The following is a 25,926-nucleotide window of genomic DNA, read 5'->3' as shown; positions in this document are numbered from 1 at the left end:
TTACAGAGGCACTCTGGTTTGAATGGCCAATCAATTAAATTATCATATACAATCACAGGTGATACTTTCTGATAACTGATTACGCATGCAGGTTAATGCTAGATGTCAAGACGTGGCTAATGCCAATGTAGTGAATACAAAATCTCTAATCCTGTATTCTATCTGCAGACGGCTACAGTTTAATTTCCTCAGACCTAAAGTTTTACGCGAGACTACTTATCTCCAAAGTTCCTCAACAACTACAATTTCAGCTTGAAAGATGTCTTGGTGACTGTGTCAAAGTGGGAGTGTAGCTAAAACCATGCACACTCAAGGCTGCAGTCTTCCGAGCTAAATACTTTGAGATCAAAAACAGAGCATTTAGCTTTCACCTGTTCCTTAACTGCATCAACCTGGAAGAGAAGAGGTGCAGCATAGAAGAAGAAGATAATTAAAAATATTGCCCTGTGAACAAATTTGGTAAACAGACAACCACCAGAAAGAATCCCGAGTATGTCTTTCATTAGATACTTTTCCACTGTTACTTAAACGAGCAGTGTGTAGGATTTAGGATGTCTATTGGCAGAAATGGAATGTTTTCATTAGTGTATAATCACCTAAAACTAAGAATAGTTGTGTTTTCGTTAGCTTAGAATTAGCCCTTTGGAATCCATACGTGAAAATGGCTTATGAAATATTGATTGTTTTATTAGCTACATGTGATTTAAGGATCAGACTCAAAAAAAAATAAGAGAGGAATTAGAATTCATTTTGCAGTTTGAATAACTGATGCTGCACAGAAATCTAAATCAGGCCTTATAACAGCTAAACCATGACTGATGAAAAAGTTATTATTCAGCATTCTTATTCCTGCCTGGAACATCTAATAAGTTGAAAACTGGTTTTGATTAATTGCCAACTATCTGTCACAATGCCCCCATAAGATAACCTGCATGAATCCGTATAAAACAAACTAAACTAAACCATGTGTGTGTGCATTCACATTTATTCTGATGCTTGAATTGATCCCCAGACAGGATGGCAGCAGTGCTGCACAGCTATGTGGCCTTCATTTATATCAAAACCTATTTATTCCTCATTTCACCTAACTCCAGCCTGAAAAGAGCTGACCCACCTTGCTGAGGTATTCCCTCATGACCTGAATGAAATATGGCATAGAAAAGTCCATGATGTTGTGCCTCCAGGCGGTCTCCAGCACCACGTCGGGCCGCAGCAGGTCATAGCAGCTGAACAGGCAGGCAGCGAAACACTCCTTCTTGTCCTCCTGCAGGAACCAGGACAGCAGCTCCTCTGCCAGCTCGATGTCCTTGGACTCGGACGCATACTGCATGGCATCCTGCAGGGGAGACAGAGCGCAGACAGGTTCAGGAATGTTCTAAGCCAATCTAAGCAGTGTATCAGAAACATTCTCAAAGAAAGTAAAGGTGAATGCTAGGAGGGAAAAAAAAAAAAAAAAAAACACCTTATAGAGCTTGTCCTTCTTGCAGAGCTCCACACTCTGTTTCCAGCGGTTGTTGCCCTTGAAGAGGTAAGCAGCGATTCTCCTGAACTCGATCAGCTCGTGCTTCTCCAAACGCTGGGCCAGTGAGATGTTGTCAAAGTTGTCGTAGGCATCTATTGATGTCCTCAGTGCCTAACAGGAGTGTGACGGGAAAAAGGGAGAATATTAGATCAAATAATAATGACATTAAAAAGGAAATAAAAAAAATTAAAAAAGATTAAAACTTTTCCACTAGCACTGTCAAAGGCTCTCTCACCTGATAGTCCTCCTCTGTGATGAAGAGGTTGTTAAGTGCTTCATTGACTGATTTGTTGTTGTGGTTCTGTACTGACCGCAGGTAGGGTTTGACCAGAGGAAGCTGTTTCACCTGTGGACGCACATGTACATTCATCATCTCACTAGCCAAGTTTCCATCCCAATTTAGCACATTTACTGAATTTCCAAAAAAAAAAAATCTGCAAAAGAAATGGTAGTTCATCCTTTCCATCCACTACCGTTATGAAAATATTAAGAGTTTGTGATATACAGTTTGTGGTGCAAAAGCAGGTTTTGAATATGCACATTGAACATTTGCATCAGAATAGATGGATGGAAATGCACTTAATCCAAAGAAACAGAGCTAATTCATATCACACTCCTCCTTTATCATAACGACAGACTTAAGTGTACCTTTGTGAAGAAGTTGACAGCACGGGAATGGTCCAGTCTGGGGGAAAGCACTATAAGCAAATCATTCAGTAACAAGGGCTTGAACTCCAGATAGAACTGGGTGGCTTTGTAGTACAGCTCCACATTGGCCACCTATACAGGGTGCAAAGGGAAACAATTAGAAACAATAATAAGCATATACACTGGAGAAGGGAATATAGTGCAATATCAAGCATGGTGATAATTTTATAATATATAATAGCATTTTATAATACTGTCTTCAATGAAAGATAAGTATTTCTTATTCAGTCTCATCTCATTCAATAAAACCACAATTTGAGACATTTTCAGCAATAACCAAAATAGATTGCAGTGGAATAAAAGCCCCATCATATATTTGACTACAAGACATCACCTTAGTGCAACGTTAGCTCAAAAAGCCAAATCGGACACAGTTAGATACCTCATAAAAAGGAAAAATATGATGTATTAAAAAAAACAACAACCACAATCTTAGTTTTGACAACAAATCAAACTGTACCTTGGTGATTATGTCTTTGAACTGCCCCTCCTTCCAGGCATCTGTCGGGTGGTTCATCATGGTGATGATGGCGTTGTCGAACTCCTCGTATTTGTCATACAGGAAGACCAGCTCGGCCCACAGGTGAGCCTGCTCAGCTGCTCTCAGGACCTTCGGGATGTTAACTCTGGACCAGAAGAGCTCCAGATGCTCCCTCATCTTCTGGGGCTTGAACTTGGAGTAAAGGATGGCCAGCTCCGTGAACATCCCCATGTGAGCGCGCTCCAGGCCCAGGGCGGCCTCCAGCATGGTGATCAGCTCCTCAAAGTAACCGCGGTCCTGAGAGAAAAGAGGGAGGATGGAACCTGGTAAATGTATGTTTATGTATGAATGTAGGCTAAGTTGTGGCTAAGCGGCATGCCTCCAAATTACAAGTTAAACTATATGCAAACACTGCATGCCTTGGTGTATTATGATTTTGTTTTAAATAACACACCAGAAGTTATACAAACAAAAAGAATGCCTTCATTTCCATCTTACTTGGTAGTAGTTGATCAGCTCCTCCAGCTCGTCAGCGTGCACCACGATGTGGAGACCGCACATCTGGGCAAGCCTGAACTCCTTTCCATCCACGCAGGCGAAGCACACCTCTTTCCAGGTGCGGGTGCTGTTGGCTTTACGGGCGCCGTCCACAGCAGCCTGGTACTCCCCGAGGTGCACCAGAGTTGAAGCCAGACGACCAAAGTTGGAGACGTTGTTGTATAGCAGCTTTGCAGCATCGTACATTTTCTCATCGTAGCAGCGGTCACCAACCTACATAACAGATACAAACAAGACATAGTGTTTAATTCGTGAACTGACAGCTTATTCACAGAGGGTTGTATGAGAACAAGGCTAACCTGTTGGATGTGAGCATTGTTGGGTCCGTTGATGAACTCTTCCAGTTCAGCCAGACGATTGGTTTTGGCCAAGGCAAAGATGAGCTCTGTCTCCACGTAGGACTCACGGGCCTTCTTACGAGCCATCTGAAGGAATTTGACCAAGTCCTCCCAGTTACCTGAAACACATGGACAGCGATATTAAGCTGTTGGTGTGTTACTACATGTATCCATTGCTTTTTTGGTAGATGTGGAACACTGCCTCCTCAACTGTATTTTATGCTGATACTGTGCACTTTCAATAAAGCTGCATTAGCTGCAACCATCAGCAAATACCCCGGAGAACAAAACTTAACTCCACAACAGAGCATTGACTGCTTTCAATCAATGCAGCAATGGCAAACAGAAAACTGCTTTCTCTGAAACGCCGCCTTCTGTTAATAGTGATTGATCAGCTCAAAATAAGTCAGGTGGTGTTCTGTCCCTCTACACATTGCTCAGTTCTTTAAAGCCCTCTGCTAGGCCTCACTGGCAAAAACAGAACAGTGTGGTCTTAGCCACTATGAAATTAAATATCAACCAAATATGGTTCATCTTTTCTTTGTTGAGCTCAACAAGTCTCCTTACCGCTCTTATCAGCAGCCTGTACCACTTCCATGTATGCAGAGGGATCATCAGCTTTGATGTAGGAGTCGATGGCCTCTTTGACCAAGTCCTTCTGTAGCTGAGCCTTAGCCAGCTGGCTCCACACAGCCGGCTCATTGCAGCGTTCTGCAAACTCATAGGCCCGGTCCAGGTTGCCAATATGTTCGATCAGCACCTAAGTAATAAAAAACAAAACATGGACGATCAACACTTCTTTAGTCAATAAAGCATTAGTCTAATTGTATAAGAGCTAATGACTGACCTGCACAGCAGAGGTGTTGACGTCAAACTTCTTGAAGATGGCAAAAGCCTCCTCGAAGAGCTCGTTGCTGATGGCAATGTTAGCGATATCGGGAGCGTCATAGTTGTCTAGCCTGCTGATGTACTCCATCACGCGGGTACGGTCCGCTTTGATCGCTGTAAGGATCAGCAGGTTCTGCAGATTTCTACGGGAAGAAGGAGAAGACATGGAACCCTCAGCACACTTTAGTTTTGCTTTTTGATTTTAAAATGAGACGGCAAAGTGGTACAACTAAACACCTGTGTTCACTGAAGACAGAGTTGTCCAACACAATCTTTTCCAGCAGCTCGATGAGCTCGTTGGGCAAGTCTGCGGTCATGAAGGCCTTGACTGTGACAGACACCTCCTCTGGGTCCTGGGTTTCTGACAGTGCTGTCTGCACCACCTGAGGGCCAAGGAGTAGTGGCTTAGAGAAGCACCAGGCAGTTGTATCAAATGAAATAAAAGGCTCGCTTTGTGTATACTTTACCTGGTCAATGAGTGGTCGTCTGAAGGGGTTGCTCTCCAGCAGCACGCTGGCCCACAGGTCAGGGTCTTTGCGGCGGACCAGGTAACGAGACAAGCTCTTGAACAGGGAGTTCTCGTTGCAGACCTGATATGAAAAAAAACTAAAATTTTAATTCTTCCTGCTACAGTGAAGGCATTTTTATGTACTACATGAAAAAAGGAAGATGAACTGAAAAAGAGACATTTGGATACACAGGTGCGAGGAAGGCAAGAGTGAGAATTCATCCTCACATTGATCAACTCCTGGTCGCACTGTCCTCTCTCGTAGGCCACACAGGCCAGGTGGGGGTCTCTCTTCTCGCAGTACTTTCCCACCACACGGCTGTCATAGTACGGGTTTTCCCTCAGGAATCGTTCAGGGTTGTTGTTGCTGTCAATGTAGATCTTGGCCAGAGCATTGTGGGTGGCAGGCTCCTCACAGCCTTCGTGGATACGAGACTCCAGCCAGGGCAGCAGCAGCTTCAGTCTGGAAGAGAAAAAGGATGTCAGGACTCTGAGAAATGTTTTGAGTAGTCAGACAGGGATGAAGCCCAATTCAAATCCTACTTGGAATACTAGATAAACAAGGTTCTTCATGTGGGGATCCGTGTTAGACTTGTTATATTGAATAAGTCACATAATCGTCTTTAGGTTATTGTAATTTATTAACAATTTAATTTCAAAAGCATTGTAGTAACTTGTTATGCTCCAAGAACAATCTATATAACTTAGTAACGTCTCCTGTAAATGATCAGTATATATATACACACACACACTTCTTAATGTTTGTGGTTGATGACATTAAAGTAATGGCATTACTTTGACAAACAAAAATCCTTACTGTGTTTTTAATTTGATCTACAATTCTGTGACAGAAAGCAGACCATTTCTGGGGAGAATAAATTAACTGACTGAATCTGACATTTCTTTAACTAATATATCACAATGTGTTGTTAGAGAAAGTAATAATGCAGCAACACAGTTACAATCAGAGCATATTTAACCCCAGATTTAGATAAGAAACTGTCGATCATAGAAAAGTCGTCCAATTGTCAGATACTCATAATCTTATCAACAATCTGGTGTTCCAGACAAAGCTGCAACCACTGGCTGGCACCACATTTTCTCTCCTGAGGATTAACCTTTTCTAAATTGAAGTCAAAACTTCACCCTTATCTTGGAAGACAAAATTACTTAAAGTTTTTAGTTGTTTGTTTAGAAACATGTAGGCGGGATAGTGCAGCACCTGTTTCTCTTTTCCACCTCAGCGACCAGTTCATCAGTTGAGAACTGTCCCCGGACGACCAGGATCAGGCTCTTGATGACATCCTCTGAGCAGTCCACGTCTAGGAGACCACCGACCACAACAGGCAGACGGCTAGGATTCACCTAAGACGCAAATGTAACAATAAATCGCAATAGCCAATTTCTGAAATAAAACGTTTCTAGTATAATCGTCACGAGGCATTTGAAGGCTTCTCCACTGAGCCTTACCTTCTGAACATAGATCTCAATGTACTTCTGCAGGTTGTTGCGGTACAGGTAGAGGACCAGGTCGTGGACAAAGTCAAAGCGGTCGCAGACGATGATGAGTGGTAGCTGGTCGGTGAGTTTGGCTTCCTGTCCGTCACACACAGTGGAGGGAAAGACGACAGGTTCAGTAAGATTAAACAAACAACAAAACAGCTCTATACAAGCCACAAAACTACCAACCTTAGTGCAACATGGTTAATCATTTACCACTGCACATAGAACGTATCAACATGTATCCTTCAAATAGAATATAGTTTACTGCAGGTATGACTCTATTGTTGATGGATGGTGTACTGTGTATGATGGTAGGACATTTATCAGAGTCACAAAATAAAAATTGAAGATCTAATTTTCCAACTACGTCAACCCTCCTTAAGGAATTAAAAATGTACACATTTAATACAATACCAATTTGGGGGGGAGAATTAAAGGGTTGACACTACAACAAATGGACGTCACATGAGTATTTCACACTACAGTATGGAACAAGCCCTCTAAATGTTCGAAAACAGCATTCTTACTTATATGCAGGCAGACAGCTGCCAGTTGTCAGTTCACTAGTCCTGTGCTCGACAATGCTGCCATCCACACTCATACAGAATTAACAAACTGGGATTGTGCACCTTGTCGATGTCATTCAAGAACATGCTGCTTTGACTAGAGGCTCCTATTACAAGACTACACCACTATACACACAGACACCTTCAATGTCTTCAAATATGGAGTACAGGACCCTAACGTTTTCACCATTAACTGCCAAGTACACACAAAACATCCTCTGAATGACTAGGACTACATAACCCTATGTAGTAAAGGCTGATTTATGCTTCCGTTTTAAATTGACGCCGTGGGTACGTACGTAGGTACGTTGAGAAACTGACCCTACGCTGTAGCCTGATGTGCACCTCTCAAAAAATTTAACTACATGTCGCTGCGGCGCACGTCGCTCGGCCGTGGCTTGGTAGCGTTGCATTTCCCCCGACTCATTTGCTGGTTCTCCTTCTCCATAAACATGAAATCCAAGGTGAGGGTTAACTTTTCCTGCTACAGATTTCTGACCGTGGTCAGAAAGAACAGGGGAGACACTTTGTTTCTCTCACTATGCCTCTAGAGTCACTACTCACTTCGAAGTGACGGCCCTGCTATTCTCTTGAAGAGATCGACGCACAAGTATAAACTTCAGGCCACTTACGTAGGCTACGGCAAAAGTATGTGTGGAGCCTCTGCAGAACCATAAATCAGCCTTAAGGGGAGTGGATTATGGTGTATAACATATACGCATCCATAGAAATCCCAGTTTCAATCCTGTGCCTAAAGTTCAGGGGTAGGGGTGAAAGCAAAATAAGAAGGGAGAAGTCCTGTACTGTGGGGAAGGATAGATTTACCTGATACATGTCCTGCAATTCCACAGACAAAAGATGAAAAGCACAAAAGATAATTGACTACTGGGTATCTGCTAGTCAAAATGTTAATCTGTGATGTTATTCTTTTAATAGCATGCTGAATTTTGTCTCAGCACTTCAAAGAATATGTGATATGTATGAGAACAGACTGGAAAATGGGCGATTCCAAAACTAGAAGACTTTGCCAAAAGATCAACATGGCTTAAAATTCTGAAAAACTGTAAAGTGAAAAAAGCAAGAAAGTAGATCAGGAACAGACATATGTAATGCATTAGAGAGAGAGAGAGAGAGAGAGAGAGAGAGAGAGAGAGAAAGAAAGAAAGAAAGATAAAAGAAAGGACCAGGTCAAGGTAGACTAGAGCTGTTAAATGTCAGCGTTTGATCCCCGCAGCTGTCTCTGCAGCTTTACCTTGAGGAAGTTCTTGACACGCTCAGGGTCGTAGCAGTTGCTCTCTCGACAGATCCTCTCCACTTCTTTGATCTGTCCCGTCTTGCAGGCCGCCTGAATGTATTTAAAGTGAACTTCAGGGTCCTGACTAAAGTTCACAATAGAGCCCAGGAAGTAGAACAGACCTGAGAGACAGACACTTATATTAAGCAACAGCTTCTACAGCATTACCAATCTAATGATAGCATTAGGGTTCCAATAATACAACCTACAAGACATAACTGACATAAGAAATGTAGCTCCAGGACTGCAGTTTCCGGCAGTCTTCCCCAATTAGCTTACTCAACCTTTACACTTCATTATTCCAGTAATAGAGGTGAACTACATAACCTCCAGGATTGTCCTGCCTCTGCTCTGGCCTGCTTGTCTAATTGATATTTAGAGGGAATATGCCACCGACATTTGTATTGTCTGGATTATAAATTAAAGTGTTTGACAAAAGATTCAAATGTCAAATGAAGCAGTATGCTAGTGTAAAGTTTGGGATCTCACCTTCAAAGCTCTTGAAGGACTCAAAAAGCTCAGTGAGAGACTGTGTGGTGAGCTGTTCATGGTACTTGGAAGCCACCTGCACACAGATCTGCAGGTTCTGGCGGATGTTGGCCGACAGCATGGCCCTGAGGCACTCCAGGGAGTCCTCCACCGACAGCGCGCCAAAGAAGTTCACCAGCCACTGGAGGCGGAGGAGGGGATTTTCAGTTTAACTCATACAATATCTACCATGGACTAAAAATGCACAATAAGCAATACATTTGACACAAAGAAAAATAGCCTCTAGTTTTATTTTTAATTCCACTCAGTCAGTCACTGAAGCCTACCTCTGGGTTGAGCAGGTGTGTGTGCACCACAGCGCGCTTGATGTCATACAGGTCGGTGTAGTGCTCCAGCGCCCTTTGCAGGAGTCCAGCCTTCTCACACAGCTGGGCGATGTGGGCACGATCGTAGTTGGTAAACATTTGGTTGCCCAGGATAGCATCAGCAACCTGCACCCAAGACATGAAGCAAGAAAGAAGAAATGAAAGAAATGCATCCCCGTTCTATTAACTGGCTTCCTTAAAGTTAAGTATGTGTAGATGTGTGCACCTGTGGAGCATGCATGAGGTTCATCTCCAGCAGGCGAGTCTGCAGTGGCCCTTCTGAGGGCCTGTTGTTCTTCAGCGCGTCCAGGAGGAATGAGGTGCACTGCTGGATCAGGTTGTACTCCATGAATACATCCACGATCTGGACAGACATGGAGACACACAGGAGCAAACTTAAACTTAAGAAAGGAAAGATGCGTGTCTAGCTGCTAAAACCCAGACAAAAATTGTACATGTCAAAACCTCTCTTTGAACAAAATAAAAGTACTACTGCACTGCAGCCATTAGTACATAACACCTCCCTCCAACATAAGCACAACACTCCCACCAGTCTCCTAAAATTGTACACCACTGACAGGATTTAACTTAAGATGACCACATACTTATTTAAAGCAGCTTAGAAGACACTTGCAATGAAAAGAGAAAAGATGGCTGAAAAGAACACATTCCCTTTTCCAAAGATTGAAGAAAGTCTTCAATGCAATGCTGTTTGACTCTTGTGTGCTGTGCTGGCAGGTAACAGCACTTTACTTAACACAGAAAGCTGTGTCAGCAGTTGACATTTGCAGTGCAGTGTGTCTGCAGTGGCAGGAAGCAAAAGAAGAAGTGCATTTCCTTTATACTACAGGATAACTGAGGTTCACAGATGTTGGCATGTCGTGTGACTCAGCCAAATACTTTGTCCAGTTTCAAGGAAAGTTTGGGGCAACTTGTTAAACGCAAACTTGGGATGTAAGGTCACAATGTTCATCTTAGATTTAGAAAGAAAGTTAGGAAACCCTAACCCAAAGTCTCTGCAGTACAACCCAATACACCCTGTGCTGCAGGGCAACAGCTCATTTTTAAATTCCGACTAAACTCATCTTGGTCAGTTTCAATCAAGAGTACGGCATAAATCTCTTTAAAGCTCTGTAACAGAGGCCTATTCAGTAAACTGCAACTCTTTGTTTTAGAATTAGGAAGTTATTCATGAGCAAATCCATGTATTCCTGATGGATCACTGGAAATCCCTCTTCCCTTCCTCTGACCTGTGTGATGTCAGCCAGTGGCTCTTCATCCTGGACCAGCATCTGGGCAAACTGCAGGCCTTGTTCTGGGTTGATCCGCATCACATTCCTGAGCAGAAAGATCCAGTCTGGAGTGTAGCCCACCTAGAACAAAAAAAATGGATACTTTACATTACAATCAAGTTTTAGTGCCAATGTTTAAATCCATTAATTTAGGTGACAAAGTCCAACTCTTTTGTTCTTCATACTTCTTGGAGACACACGTCTTTAGTAAAGCATGAAACGTGAATCCTTAAATTAGGCATGAGGAAAGGCTTTCTGTATTTTGAAATGCATTTTATATGGTTTGCCCTCTCCTTTATTGGCCATGCATTTCATTTATTTATTTGACGGACAATGAACAGCTCCTTAGCAGTACCAGAGTTAGCTATAAGCTAATTTTCATCTGTAGTCCCTGGGCAGGAAACGGAGAATAACATCTCTGTCAAAAGGGAAACCTAACACTGGAGTATAAAAAAGCTAACAGCAGTAAAGGACAACAATCAAATGTCACAGTATTAAAACTCACCCACAACAACAACACCACCACCACACAACAATACAATTTTAACAACATTGAAACACCACAACAAAAGTACCCACAATAAGATCGCAACATTAAGACAGCACTACAACAGAACTTCACAACATTAAGATTAGCTTGGTTTAAGTTTGGGTTTATGCTATTTCATCATTTGGGAATTATCAAATCTTCCAGAGCTTGAATAATATCATCGGAGCCAGACAGACATACCTTCTTGGCGTACAGGACGATCTTGGGGAACTGACCAGTCTCTGCAAAGCACTGGATGACTTTGTTGGGGACGTTGGCCCTCAGGTAGACACTGAGAGCCAAGGTGGGATCCACTGCCTTCACCAGGTCACCAAGTTCTTCCGAACACTCCAACTGAAACGTAGGACAACTAACATCAGCACTCAAAGCACTTATTTATTTTTTTTTTTACTTTTAATTTACAGTTTTTATACTGTATCTGTAGAAGTTAAAAGGCTAAAAAAGAAATTAGCATTTGCACAATGAAAATACATACAGAATATATCTATGTTGCGTCAAATGACAAAAGGAGAGCAGACAAAGGTTAAGAAAATGAATAGCAAATATGGTAAATGAACTAATCATATATAAAATGATATATTATTGAAAATTTAAATATACACAAGTTTATATCCCCCATCTCAGATTCTCTTGTTTACCATTGAAGCAGCTTAGAACCACCCAAATCTACAGTTTCCAGGGGGAACTTCACAAATTCCTTACACAACCGATGTTCTCACATGATCCAATATAATAGGCGAGTCATGTAAACAAACAGGCAGCTCAGGAAGAGCCTCTTCCTGTGACTGGAGGCTGAGATGGAGATCTGCAATACCTTGTCTTCCTTTAGCCACTTCTCCAGGAGCTGCTTTCGTCCCTGCTGGAGTACAGGCCTGCAAAGCTCAAGGGACTCAAACTTGTTGAGCTGGCCCTGGTCCAACAGGATACCAAAGTACTGCAGCAAGGGGGAGGTCTGGCCTGGCTGAGTGGGAACGCTCTGGAAGCGACGGATGGTGTCTGGGGTTCGCAGGATACCCTGAGAGGGGAAAGATCAAGTGAGGGTGAGAGGAGATCTTAGCGACTGATAAAAGGCAAACCAAGTGGGGAGAATATAACGCAATCCAATACTATAACTAGGGAAAAAACAGGTTCCCTAGATGCATTGCAATTATGTCTCGAAGAAAAGGCAATATTCCAAAATTTTAAACCGGTCTTACAAAACGATTTTGTTTAACGTACGCAAACATGTGCGTCGCGTTTACGTTCTAAGCTAGGCTACTTCTTTTGGTGAGGATGGCTGAGTGTGAGCAACCACAGATGGATACAATCTGACTGGCCTCCCCTGGCATAAAAGCTAGTGTATGGAAGCGTTTTGGCAAGGGAAAAGGGACCTGGACACGAACCAAACTGTATGCAAGTTGTGTCTAAACTAAAATATTTTGGGAACACAACAAACATGAAACACTATTTCACGTTTCTTTGTTGGATTAAAAGATAATGGAAGTAAATTCATCCATTTGTTTTAATTATAGATTATTACAAATACGCTACGTACCTTCGGTGCATTGGCAGCAACCTTGGCAGCCTCAGAGTAGTTGCCAGCAGCAAACAGGTTGTTAAACTTGCGTGCAAAGAGCTCTTCACCACCAGCAAGGTTGTTGCGGACAGCTAAGCGGAGAGCCAGGTCCGGATTCTGGAGCACATTAGTGATGTAGGGGATGATATTTTCCTCTTCCACACAGACTGACAGCACCTGTGTTGCAGGGAAAATAAAGAATGTTGCAATACATCACACTAGAGACCAGACAACACTAATAATGCTAACCAGATTTTATCCTTTCAAACTCTTTGTTTGTATACAGCTAATGGAAAATACCACATTTCCTTATAATATTTTGCTTGTAGTCAGTTCAGTATCATCTATTGCCTTATGGTGTAGACTCTTCCGTTTTCAAAAGTCTGTCTACAGTGTAAGGAGTTACAATTGTGTCAATTAAGTCAATCTGCAGTAAGGCATGGATCTGTCATATATGTAGAAAAATCCAATGCACTGCTTCCTTACCCCCACCCCAAATAATGTTTAGCAGGACTCTGAATTAAAGCTAGGCAGACAAAGATTGATAGTCTTTTAACTCATCTTAGATGCATCTAAACGACAAGGGTATAAAACAGCACATTCCTTATTCACATCCTGTGCCGGAAATTAGCAGAGTGGGCGAGCTCAGCTAAATATAACTGTGGGCTATGGCACTAAACTCCATTAAATACTGTCTGGCCTTAGCTTGTGGCTGCTGAATGCAAATGTATTATTAGTGGGTCAGTGTAACGCATGGCTTTTGTAAGCAGTCTGGCAACAGAGACAGAAAGGAGAATGAGTCGAATGAAAAGAGCTGGGTGGAGGGGGGCGAAGGAGAAAGACAGCCAGTGTTGGCCCCTCTACAAACAAGCCCAGCAGGTCAGTGCCCCAGCCTTTAACACGGGTGACTGGACCTCATTCTTCCTGCCACTAAAGCAGACTCACTTACTCACTCTAATGTGGGTGAACTAATTGGAGATAGTTCAAATAAAAAAAAAATTGACAAAAAAAAAAGGAGTAAAAATAGGTCCCCGAGTGGAGATTCAGTGTTTTACTATGTACACAGGTTTGGCCTGGGAGGGGCATACAGCACCCGAAAGAGATGAACAGGCTAATTAAAGTCAGGAATTATGTGTATATTTGTCAGTGAAAAATGGCAGATTGAATAAATACTCAAGACAACTGAGCCAATACTACAAAACTTTAGTTAATTTAAAATGTAACATGCCATTTAAATGCAATAATCAGAGTCTGATGGAAAAAAGAGACAAACTTGGCAGAACAATGGTTCTGAACAATGGAGTACCGAGCGTCAGATGACACATGAGCTGTTGTATCACGACACACACACACACACACACACACACACACACACACACACATCTGCCATGCTGATGACGTGGAAGATAAGGTGGAGGTTGTGATTGGATGAGAGGACCAGCACTAAGAGGATTGAGGGTACCAGGCCGTGCCTCCCACTTGACATCATGTGCGGATGGGCCCCTTTTCCCCCCTTGTTTGTTCACTTTCTCCCTTTGGTGTGCAGCAGGTCTGTGCTGCAGCTATCATCACTGCATGTCAATGTCAGACCAGATCTGGCACATACACACTACCTGGTCTTCAGGTTATCAGAGATCCATAATAAGAAACTTGCGGACAACTACAGGGACATGTTTAGGCAGTGTGGAAGCAATAATACTGGAGAGATAGAAACATACAAGCAAATATCAGACACCAACTCGTAAATAAAATTCAAACCAGGAGGCTTATGAACATCAGTACAAATTTTTTTTCATTTCCATCCATGACGTCAAGGTCTTAGCACCCGACCTTAGCGTGGGGTATTGTTTTTCTCACCGCGATGAAAGGACATAACACACCTGGGGTTAACCATCATTTAGTTCTGTAATGTTTTTTTGTCTAACCAGAGTTTTTTTCCAGGGGTTTACTTTACCATGCTTGCTTACCATTAACTTTAACCCAAGTCCTATAATACCACAACACAAATATTCAACTACAACTCGATTTAAATTTCAAACTACCATAATATCATCCTGAACTTTTTTTAGCAGGAGAACACATCCAGCCCTTTCTGGGCATTCTTCACTATTCTGCCATTTCAGTCCAACCAGGAACAAAAATATTAACCAACATTAGATTTAAAAATCACTTCATCATCTGGTTAGCTCTTGTCCTTATGGTGCTTGTTGACCCAAGACAGCAGTGGATTTAGAAATCCACAGAATCCAAAGAAATGTGTGGGAAAAGCATTGTAGTAATGTATTACTGTGGAAGCATAGACTGAGCCATAACCAAGTTCTCTCTCAGATCACTGCCTCTGTGTAGGTGTACGCATTTGTGTGCATGTGATGTACACACACACACACACACACACACACACACACACACACACACACACACAGCGAGATCAGTTTTCCTCTTTTGACTCAATTATTCATGTGGTGTGTGGCCTGGCTGGAACATTATTCATCAGCTGGCTGGATCCAGTTCTCCTCTCTGGTTCAGTTTTACAAAAGCAGTAAGACACAACCATCTCCCCCTCTCTCTGTGTGAAACTCCACACCTTAGATTATTTATAATGCCTCCTGGAAAAGTCTGAGCTTACCGGATGATGACAGACAAACAAGAAGTTGGTGTTATTACTCCATGCAACAACTGATGTTGTGTTTGTTTACATTAATTTACCTGAGTTATATGTGTTGTACATGTGATTACTGGTGACATAAGGAGTAAATAATAAAGAAGTGGTTCTGTTGTGGCTGTGTGATAGAGAATAAGAAAAATATTTGGTTTCATCAGCAAATTTCTACTTGTAAAAAGACTGAGCAGCCATGCTAAACATACATTTTATTTCTATGAGCACTTGAGCACAGATTGATCTTCTTACCTGTCCCTTCCTGTTGACCCCAATGATGCCTGAGGTGGCCTCGTGTGGAGCGGTGACAAAGATGGTCTCCCCACTGATGCGGTTCATGTAGATGCAGGTGCCTGTCTCCAAGTCATACAGGTGAATGTAGCCATATTTGGTAATAAGGAAAACCACATCTTGCTTGGAGCTTATCTGTCAAAAGAAAAAGGATTAAATATTGTGCCTGTCACCTATTTTGCTTTATCAGCCGACTGATTTAACTTTGTCTGTGCAAGGGCTGTCACTTTTCTTTGAAATTCAAACTTTTGTTTTAACGTGGAGAAAAAGTAAATATTTGAACAGTAATGACCTGTTCAAATTCAAAATGTACAGTCTAAGTGCAACAGACATTTATAGTTTGGTCCAGCAGAGGCCACTCTAAAAATTCACAGCTGGACCTATTGCAAGCCCTCTTGACCTATCAGTAATCTAAGCTAATGAATGAAAATGGACAAAGGACAGTAGCATGCAAAGCCGTGCTAAACCGGGTAATCCCAGACACCAAAGGATCTGAGAAGCAGTGTATGGAACCATTTTGGGTTCTACACCGTAGGTGGCAAAAATACCAACAAAGACATGATTGTTTGCTGAAAAAAAAGAAAACTAACTGGTGCGTTATGCTATATGGGTTGCGTTTTTATTAATTCAGACAAATTACAAGTTAGTTCAAATTCGTTAAAACTTGACTTTTTGGAAAAATGACAGCCCCGGTTCGGTTCAGGCGGTCATTTCTGGAAATGTGCTACCCACCTGCATGGCCACAGGAAAGTCGTTCTGAGCTTCTGGAGGGAAGAACACGTCCACTGCCTTCTTTGGAAATGGCTGGTTGCCAGTTGGTGGGGTCCCCACTTCAATGATATGCAACTGTGTCAAATAGAAAAACATAAGTTAGAAACAAACTCAGGCTTTGCTACAAGAATGCCAGCCATGCCTTATTGTCAGAAACTCACTTAAATGACTTGGAGCATCTCAAATTGACGAGATCCTGGGTGCGACAGGTGTTTTATTCATCTTATAACACAAATAGCAGAGGTGTAGCTATATTAATCCACCGCAGTCTCCCATTTACCTTAGAGACAACTATAAAAGATAATGATGGCCGCTATGTCCTCATCTCAGGTTATCTTTATGGGGAACAGATTCTCATTGGTTGCATATATGGCCCAAATTAATATGATTCTGCCTTTTTCCCTAAGCTTTTGTCTGAGGTCTCACCAGTATCGACCCCATATGTTGTATTAGGGGGCGACTTTAATTGTGTGCCTGACCCAAGCGTTGACCAGTCCCCACCTAAGTCTAACCCAACCTCTCGGAAGAGCCTTAGGCTGAAAGAGTTCTGCCATGATTTAGAGCTGTTTGACACTTGGAGAATAACTAATCCCAGGGGGAGAGATTATACTTTCTTTTCCAATCCCCATCAGACGTCTTCAAGAATTGATTTCTTCCTGTCGTCCAGAATGGTTTTAGATAGGGTAAGGGAGTGCTCAATTGGCGTATGCTCACTTTCTGACCACTCTCATGTAAGTTTGAGCATCTGCCCTCCTTACACTGATCCCCCCTCTCACCACTGGAGGATGAACCCCTCTCTATTGAGTAGTCCACCATTCATTAACTATATTACTGAACAGTGGAATGTTTTCATTGCTGCTAATAAGACTTCAGACATCAGCCCTTCTCTGCTGTGGGAAACAGCTAAAGCTTATCTTAGGGGGAGTATTATTTCGTACACCACAGTTCAGAAGAAGGCTGCTATGAAAGAACAACTCAGCTTAGAGAATACAATACAACAGCTAGAAGTACAATTTAAAGGTGCACCTTCTAGAATTTTGTCTAAAAAATTGGAGGCAGCTCGTTCAGCCCTTAACCAGCTGTTAACTGGACACCCACTAGAAAGGCTGAATCGGCCATCTTCTTTGCTAAGCATAGGCTTTATGAGTCAGGAAACAAACCTGGTCATCTCTTAGCAAGATTGGCAAGAGGTAGAATGGAGGCAAATACGATACCGTCACTGCTGGATGACAATCAGGTTAGACACTACAAAACCAAAGATATCAATACAATAATGAGGCAATTTTACCAAAAGCTTTATTCATCTGAATGTGAATTATCTGAGGGGAGGAGAATGGAGTTTCTCGATAGGGTGTCCCTCGCATCCTTGTCGGAGGAACAAAGGGAAAAATTAAATGTACCAGTGACTGAGGAGGAGGTCCGTGCAGCCATAGCATCCCTCAAGGGTGGAAAGGCACCAGGACCTGATGGGTTTTGCCCGGAATTCTACAAGAAATTGAGTCACCTGATAGCCGGACCACTTACTGACATGTTTTCAGATTCCTTTAAGATTGGTCACCTCCCTCCAATGCTTAATCTAGCAAATATCACACTTATCCTTAAGAAAGATAAACCACCTGATATCTGCGGCTCATTTAGGCCCATTAGCCTTATTGGTGTGGATAGTAAATTGCTATCAAAACTGCTCGCAACAAGACTGGAAAAGTTCTTGCCGTCTTTAATAAATCCAGCCCAAACTGGATTTATACAGAACAGGCTCTCCCTCACAAATCTGAGACTATTGAATGTGATACAGTACTCAAGTCAGACAAATTGTAGAGGACTTGCTGTATCTATGTAGATATTTGTTTGATGCACTGGAGAGATTTGGGCTGGGAGGAGAATTTCTCAAATGGATTAGGATACTCTACAACTCTCCACAGGCCTGCGTGGTAAGCAATGGCACACAATCATCGCCTTTCCCGCTGTGTAGGGGGATGAGACAGGGCTGCCCAGTCTCCGCTGCTCTTTGCGCTGGCACTTGAGCCCCTGGCCGAGATAATTAGGCAACACAAAGACGTGCATGGGATGACAGTGGGAGGAACAGTTCATAAAATAGCACTTTATGCCGATGACATCCTGTTGTTTCTGACAAAACCTGACATATCGATACCAACTATTCTCTCTGTTATTCAGGAGTTCAGCTCCTTCACGGGCTACAAGATCAACTATGGCAAATCGGAGGCCATGCCATTGGGTGGTCCGGGTGATCCGTCTCTATCTACCAACTGTCCCTTCAAACTGTCTCCCACAGGCTTCACTTACCTTGGGATAAAAATTTCACCAAACTTGACAGAGCTACGGAAGCTTAACTTCTCTCTCATAGCAACTAAAATAAAGAAGGACTTAGATAGATGGCTTGGTCATGAGTGATATGAAAAAGCTACACAAGGATATCAAGAATAACCCGATTATATACACAACACAATTAGAGTGTGGCAGGAAATTTGTAAATACTTAGACAGAGGAAGTTATGCCTCATTCTTAACCCCTATTACGAGGAACCTGGATTTCCCCCCAGGTCTCCATCCCAATATTTTTGATAGGTGGCATGGCAATGGGGCTCGTGTGATTGGAGATTTGTACCACAATAGGATATTAATGACTTTACAACAACTGCAGTCCAAATTCAGTATCCCTAAAGAACATCATTATGGTTTTCTCCAGGTCAGGCACTTTGTTGGATCCAAGACCTTACCCCCTCCTCTAGTCACGTATAGTGATGTAGAGAGGTTCCTTATTTCCCGGAGAGGAATCACGCGTTTTATCTCTTCCTTCTATGCATTGCTATACTCTTAGTCCAGGTGATATTACAAGCATTGCACAGAAGTGGGAGAAAGATCTCGACACGGAGTATATTGAGGATGACTGGCAGGAGACCACTGAAGTATTTAAATCCACCTTTACATGTAATAGATTGAGAGAGATACAGTATAAAATATTACACTGTCTACACATAACTCCTTACATTTCCTGCTAAGAATAGATGGATGGCTAGATATATGTGTGTGTGTGTGTGTGTGTGTGTGTGTGTGTGTGTATATATTTTTCTTTTTTCTATCTCTGTTACTAACATGATGGCAACATGTATAACTTGTGTTTCTGTTGAAAACCAATACAAATTTGTTACAAAAAAAAAACGTTTCCCCTATTTTGTTATTAACACCAGTCACCTTCCCTCCAGCCTGCCCTCTGACAGCGAAGCAGAACAAAGTTGACTCCTCTGTATTCCCCTCCATCTTGAACTGGGCAAAGCTGGCAGCATGGCCTTCGATGGGCTGAGAAACCTTTCTGTCAACAGAGTAGAGCTGCATGGCTCCAACCACCCGATTTTGCTAAAAAAAAAAAAAAGGAAAAACAATAAATATGTATTAAAACATGTATAAAACCAAGTGGCTTACCAATGCTAAAGTTACTGTGCATCTATGGTTACCTATGAATGCAAACAAGCTATCTACTTTATATTCTCTGTGATGAAGGCATGTTTCAGTCTTAACTTACTTAACATATCTGGTATTCAACTTTATTTACCTGGGCTGAGATGCCGATGAGCAGGAGCCATTTCTGCTTGGCGTCAGTGCGGTAGTTGATAATCTGGCAGCCTGCCAGGCTGGAGTGGCGGTCGAAGACTTTCACAGGCTGTGAGTCACCCTCCATGCTCCAGTGGTAGACGGCATTGTCAGTCACAAGTGCAACAGTGTTAAGGGAGATCCACTTCCAGAAGGTAACATCGTCCGTCATGGTGTGTGCCTTCATCTTGCTTTTCATCTCGATGTTGAAGATCTGAAGGGTTTTGGCAGCTAGAAGAGGGAGAAAGGGGGCAGGAACCAAGCCCCAGAAGAATGTTATAGTCTCTGACAACAGCGTGTCCACACATACACATACATTCAGAGGAAAAACACAAAATTTCAATGGAAAAGGGAGATTCAAATTTGAAATATTGATAGTCATGACACAGAGGTCATCAAGCAACGACGCTATAACTGATAGAAAGGGGATGCCATACATGCTGTAGTCGGAAATTGTGTCATATCTGAAGTGTACTGAGACAACTGGCATTGGAAAAAGTAAATTTCGGCCTCGTAAGAGGCTACACAAGGTGTCATTGTGTCAATTATGTGCACTTCAAGCAAGTATATTTTTCTATTCTAAACTCTATTTAGTATATTACGAATTGGCAGGCCAATAAGAACATAGACTGCAGAACCGTCAAATGTGTAAGAAACAATCCACTGTGCAAAACTAAGACAAAAAAGGTTACAGGTGCTCCTTGCGGTCTGTGAATGGCTGAATAAATGCATACCTATTTCTTAGCACAATAGTCATTATAAATGAAGAATATGGACTTATAAACATTTAACTAAACTGACCACAGCTCTTTAAAAAGAGGTTTAATAAATGTACACAGTAGATGTCATGTATTGTCATGTCCGACTACGTGGCCCACCCCATCAAATGAACAGCCTTCATCGAGAGAAACGTAGCAAACAGAGGGTAGAAGCAGGAAACAAACAACTCACAAAAAAGGCAAACACATCTGCATCTAAGTCAAATATATAGACTAACGGTGGAATACGACAGTTGGAGTGCAACAGATACAGGCACAATTAAGGGGGGAAGGGTACATTTTAAGCAATTAAGAGACTTTTGGACAAGAGTCACAGGAAAGGTTTCCAATAATGATTATGTTTGATTGTCTACAATTGAAGTTAAATATGTTTGTCCTGGTTGCAGATCATAAGCTAAATGTTCAAAAAAGGTTCACTCACCTGCATTTTTTGTTGTTTATTAGTTAGGGTTAATTTAGTGAGCTAAGGCTTTATTAAAAAGCAGTGTGACTTCCTTGTTTGCTCATTATTCAATATTTATCAACAAAGTAAGAAAAAGCAAAGACAAATGCGTTAGCACAACTGTCAAGATCACTAAGCCATGGGATCAGAGTACAATAAGCGGTGTGGCAAATGGATCACTTGCAGCAGCAGCCAAATTTCAAAGAGCAAGCAAAGGGATTTTTAATTGAATTATGATCAGCTGTTGGGAGGTGTGTGTGCGCATTGTGTCCGTGCTTCAGACTAGGGCTGCACAATTAATCGAAAGTGTATCGAAATCGCAATAGCAATATAAACTAGTGCAATATCCATATCGCGTAGATTTGTTAAAGACAAAATATGTGTCAAAATGGTCCAAACCAAATTCTAAAATACAGTATTGTGGTGCTGCAGAGACATCCCGGCCTACAAATCCTATCCTACAGACTAAAGAAAATATCTTTGTTTGGTACAGACCTTCGCAGAAAAGAATCACACTTTAAGAAAAAGAAAGAAAAAAGAAGTGTATATACATTTTTCAATGAAAATGAGAATAATGATACAAAAATGATCATTCCCTCCAATATCGTGAATCATATCGTAATATCAGTCAAAAATAATCGCAATTAGATATTTTCCTAATATCGTGCAGCCCTACTTCAGACATGGTTACATGAAAAGGTTAAGGCTTGATACTATGTCACATGACAAGGTCGGCTAAGAAACATCTTTATGGTAGAGTGAGCAGGGAAGACAGTGGTGAAGGTAGTAAGAGTGAAGAAGAGACTACGCTGACCCTACGCTACATAATTAGTGAGGAAAAGACAGGTACCACAACTTGAGTCAATATGTATCTAAAGCTCTTCACTGTTGAGCTACTGTAACTGTTCCTTTTCACATAGTCATATTTCATACCCTCTGTAATCACACAACTCACGTGTGCTGTGGCTAATGAGGAATGTGCATTGCTGAAATGTTACTTTATTTGTAGGACTTATTTTCAGGTTTTATTAAGAAGAAAAAAAAGCTTCTCCCATTTTTTTCACTTGTTAGTATTGCGGGAAGCATTTTCTAAGCTGTCCTAATCACATATGGACCCCATTTAATGCAAACCGAGGTGATCCGTGTCTTCTTCTTTGAAGCATTAACAATAACTTTGGCATAAATGTGAAAATATCAGGGTGAAAGTCACTTTAAACCAATCTGCTTTTACTAAAATACTGAAAACGAAGAGCCTTGTGTTTTATGTGTAACATTTAAGCAGGCAGCATAATGAGCGATAGAACTATTGTAATGCTCACATGTCTGTATGTCACATGTTTGTCAGTAAGCTAGAACTCTATAAAAGTACAGTGCATAATTTATAACTGCACATTGTACCACGTCCTCAGTAGAGAGGATGGTCAGCAAAGAAAGTTGTAACTAGATTTAAAAGGGGAGGAGGGACAGTTTCACACAAGCACACACTGTCACACCTGCTAAGTTCTTCTAGCATCCACCCAATAAAAATGACATTTTACCAGTTATTACCTGCTCATTTTTTTTAAAATTGTAAAACACTGAGACCAACTGATGTTCACTAGGTATGTTTACTTAAAACCGATGCATTTGAGTCTGGTTAGCAGTTTACACAATTATTCAAGTAAAATGAGCTGGGGTTTATAATTTTGAAATATCAATGCCCTAATGATGATTTTAAGTAATCGAAATAATATAATATACTGTTTACAGGAAACCTTAATTACCAAAGGGCCTCAGACATCCACTAATTTCGTAGCATAAAGCTGTGACCACAGGTAGATAGTTCAGCAAAAATTCTAAGACACAAGCTGTTTGGCTCATGAAATGTTTTTTTTTTGGCAAGGCCAAGGCTCTTGGATCAGCTGGACAGCAAGTGTTCCTCCCTACTTCTCTCACCCTGACAAGCGAGCCTCACAGGTTATTTTCCAAAATCGCTTCTTGACCCAGTTCGGTACTCATCTGTGACTACTTGTGATACAACGATCAACGACCATCAGGAACATGTGAAATCAAATATTAAGATGCCATTAGACTTCCCACACAGGTTACAAGTCAGCATATTAAGTCTACACTCTGGTAGTTGGAGCAAACTAATCTTCACTCCTTGGTATAGCGAACCACAAGTTTGTTAACAAATATTAACCACAGCTGGGAAACAAGTGACAACAGGTTTGAGGAATTACCACATCACACAGATGGAAAAGGACATGGATTTCAAATGAAAATTGAGAAGAAATGTGAATTACAATGAAATCATTTTTACCCATAGTATTACCACATGTAAAACAGGTTCTAAATCACTTGTACATGTAATAAAAATGATGGAATGCCAGCAAGCTATAAGGCTGTGAAAGCTAAATCCTGTTTCCAAAGAAATATTTTCAATGGCCTAAATGTGGAATAAGGTCCAAAGAATTATCCAGTCGGATATATGAAAAATATTAAAAGCTAGGCCATTAACATACAGGCTTAAAGAGCATTGTACCAAAACCTGAGTTTAAAGTGTCCAACAGTACGCAATGGTGGATAAAGTCATGTCAGCTGTAATCAATATAGTTTGTATCCTTCATTTAATTACTGAAGGAGGACCATGCTAAATTGGTATAATTTACAATACTGTCAATACTGTCTTGAAAACAGGATTTAACTTCCACAATGAAGTAGTTAAATTTCAACTCACCGTCTGCAAACATAAGAAAGCAGTAAAGAAAAAAAAAGAACATAGAAAAGACAAAAACAAAAAAAAAGTCAAAGCAATCATGGATGCTGGACAAAAAGAATAAAAATATGCTACTTTGGGAATATTTACAGGACAAATGTTTGGAAAAAAAAAACATACATGTTGGCCAATAAAAACTACAAAGTAGCTGGATGTGCAAGGACAAATATAGATGAAAATTGTTTATTATACTCTTAATTATTAAATGGATAATGTTGCTATAACAAACATGTCAAACTGAAAGCTACAGACCCCTTACAGGGGGTTAGTTCAAATAAAACTCTCAAATAATAATGCAGTTCTCTCTCTCTCTCTCTCTCTCTCTCTCTCTCTCTCTCTGGTAATTCCTACATTGATTTAGAGAAATGTGGCCTCTGCAATGCCAACACACTGCCTTACCTTTAAGTGCAATGACTTTGCTGGCTGGATTCATGATGGCGCTGTCGGCTGAGATGGGCCTGCGGATAGGTGTATTGGGGTCTGCCATGTCAATGATCACCACCTGAGTCTGCTCGCCCACCTTCTCCCGAATACAGATAAACTTATCCGACTCCATGGTTAGGGTGCTGAAGCCTATGTTGGATGGATTGATCCCTAAATTTTGGAGCTAGACAAAAAAGAAGAAAAGGGAATGTTAGGTTGAACAGAAATAGCCTAAACGTACTTGTCAAACAGCAGGAAGTGACTTTCTTGTTGCAGGCTTGCAAGCTCCAGTTACTTAGTTAACACTGTACACTCATTTGATTTTTAACAGTCAAATTCATTGAAATGCCTGCTGCTGACAAAACAACAGTGTCCAATAAGAAGATTTTGATTCTCTGGTCAGCTGCATCGCACTCCCACAGCCAGTCGATGAGGTCACAAGGCCTGACACTGAGCAGCAGCCCTTTGGACACATGGAGCTGTGGCGAGGCCACAACGGTTAGAGAGTTCTAAAAACATGGGCCAAAAAGGCAACTACAACCATACAACACTAGTCTTACTGCAATCTGAAAACCAGCAGCTGATTTAGGTCTTACTTCATGCAACTTATTGCGTTTGGTTAAGATGTAGTTTGTGTTGAGTATCGCTATCGTTGCATGATGACAATTTTGCCATAACATCTGTCCTGACAATCACCTGAGATAAAGGATAAAAGCTACTGTACATTTTATCAACCAAAAAAAGTATTTCATAGTTAGCAGTGTGGCCTCAGTTTTCCTTAATTCTCCGGTGTCCCAGCAGAACAAACTATGTGATCCAGGACATAAAGCGGTTTAACCTTCATAAAAACAAAAGCCTGATGCTATAGGTGAAAAGCTTTGCAGCACATAAGCTCAGCAAACTCTGCAGCCCCGTTTACTGCCAAGGCTTGAAACAGGGCATCCTGCCTGCCTCACACAAACCCTGACACAGCACTACTTAATGAAGGCATTGCCAACACAGCTCTGGGCAGGAGTGTCAAGACGCTGGTACAAGTACAAACCATGTATCATGGTCACAAAATTAAACCACTGCAAACCAAATAATGAAAAAAAACATGGCAAATGACAAAATGCAGTAAAATCACAAACAGAACTCAGTATCTTCCTGCTAACAACTTGCAAAGCTGTTGTGATGAAAATCTGAAGGAAATGAAACTACAAAAAAAACATGTCCTATAGACCATTTTTGCTGTTGCAACTTCCTCTACTTATGCAACCTATCCGCAAAACACCATAGCGGTACAAATGTTGCAAAACTACCGGAACAATCATTTACTGATCAAACCTGAGACATAGTGGCACTGATTAGGGCTGGGTAGCGAAACCCGGTGCTAATACGGCACCGGTGTCTAAACGACCGGTATCTACCGGACCGAATAGCAACGCGGATTTCGGTGCTTCATTTGGGTGCCACTGACCGTTAGCTGGTAGCTTGACAAAACACGGTTAAAATGCTGACAGCGAACGTTAAACGGTGTAAAGTCTGACTGTATTTTACTGTAGAGGATTCCAACAGCGGGACGTACAACAGTCTGCCGTT

The 25,926-nt window shown here is 41.5% G+C and overlaps 1 protein-coding gene across 1 annotated transcript in view; it reads right to left on the bottom strand.

Moving 5' to 3' along the window:
* The window catches only part of cltca (clathrin, heavy chain a (Hc)), a 42,478-nt gene that overhangs the window by 4,830 nt on the left and 11,722 nt on the right, over window positions 1-25,926 (bottom strand). Inside the window, exons 2-28 of the mRNA XM_078266068.1 lie at window positions 24,322-24,529; window positions 19,906-20,174; window positions 19,548-19,709; window positions 16,297-16,410; window positions 15,526-15,699; window positions 12,597-12,794; window positions 11,877-12,077; window positions 11,243-11,395; window positions 10,471-10,593; window positions 9,447-9,584; window positions 9,182-9,346; window positions 8,856-9,036; window positions 8,325-8,488; window positions 6,474-6,599; window positions 6,226-6,368; window positions 5,232-5,466; window positions 4,963-5,085; window positions 4,733-4,878; window positions 4,455-4,638; window positions 4,175-4,367; window positions 3,569-3,726; window positions 3,210-3,482; window positions 2,691-3,008; window positions 2,171-2,302; window positions 1,758-1,868; window positions 1,463-1,633; window positions 1,115-1,336 (exon numbers count right to left, since the gene is read on the bottom strand). Of these exons, the coding sequence (XP_078122194.1) occupies window positions 1,115-1,336; window positions 1,463-1,633; window positions 1,758-1,868; window positions 2,171-2,302; window positions 2,691-3,008; window positions 3,210-3,482; window positions 3,569-3,726; window positions 4,175-4,367; window positions 4,455-4,638; window positions 4,733-4,878; window positions 4,963-5,085; window positions 5,232-5,466; window positions 6,226-6,368; window positions 6,474-6,599; window positions 8,325-8,488; window positions 8,856-9,036; window positions 9,182-9,346; window positions 9,447-9,584; window positions 10,471-10,593; window positions 11,243-11,395; window positions 11,877-12,077; window positions 12,597-12,794; window positions 15,526-15,699; window positions 16,297-16,410; window positions 19,548-19,709; window positions 19,906-20,174; window positions 24,322-24,529 (4,785 nt within the window). The remainder of the gene's footprint in view (window positions 1-1,114; window positions 1,337-1,462; window positions 1,634-1,757; window positions 1,869-2,170; window positions 2,303-2,690; window positions 3,009-3,209; window positions 3,483-3,568; window positions 3,727-4,174; window positions 4,368-4,454; window positions 4,639-4,732; window positions 4,879-4,962; window positions 5,086-5,231; window positions 5,467-6,225; window positions 6,369-6,473; window positions 6,600-8,324; window positions 8,489-8,855; window positions 9,037-9,181; window positions 9,347-9,446; window positions 9,585-10,470; window positions 10,594-11,242; window positions 11,396-11,876; window positions 12,078-12,596; window positions 12,795-15,525; window positions 15,700-16,296; window positions 16,411-19,547; window positions 19,710-19,905; window positions 20,175-24,321; window positions 24,530-25,926) is intronic.

Source organism: Sander vitreus, chromosome 13 (assembly GCF_031162955.1).
Source record: "Sander vitreus isolate 19-12246 chromosome 13, sanVit1, whole genome shotgun sequence".
Lineage (NCBI taxonomy): Eukaryota > Metazoa > Chordata > Actinopteri > Perciformes > Percidae > Sander > Sander vitreus.
Note: the sequence above shows the minus strand (reverse complement) of the source record. Positions and strands in the feature narration are given on the sequence as shown.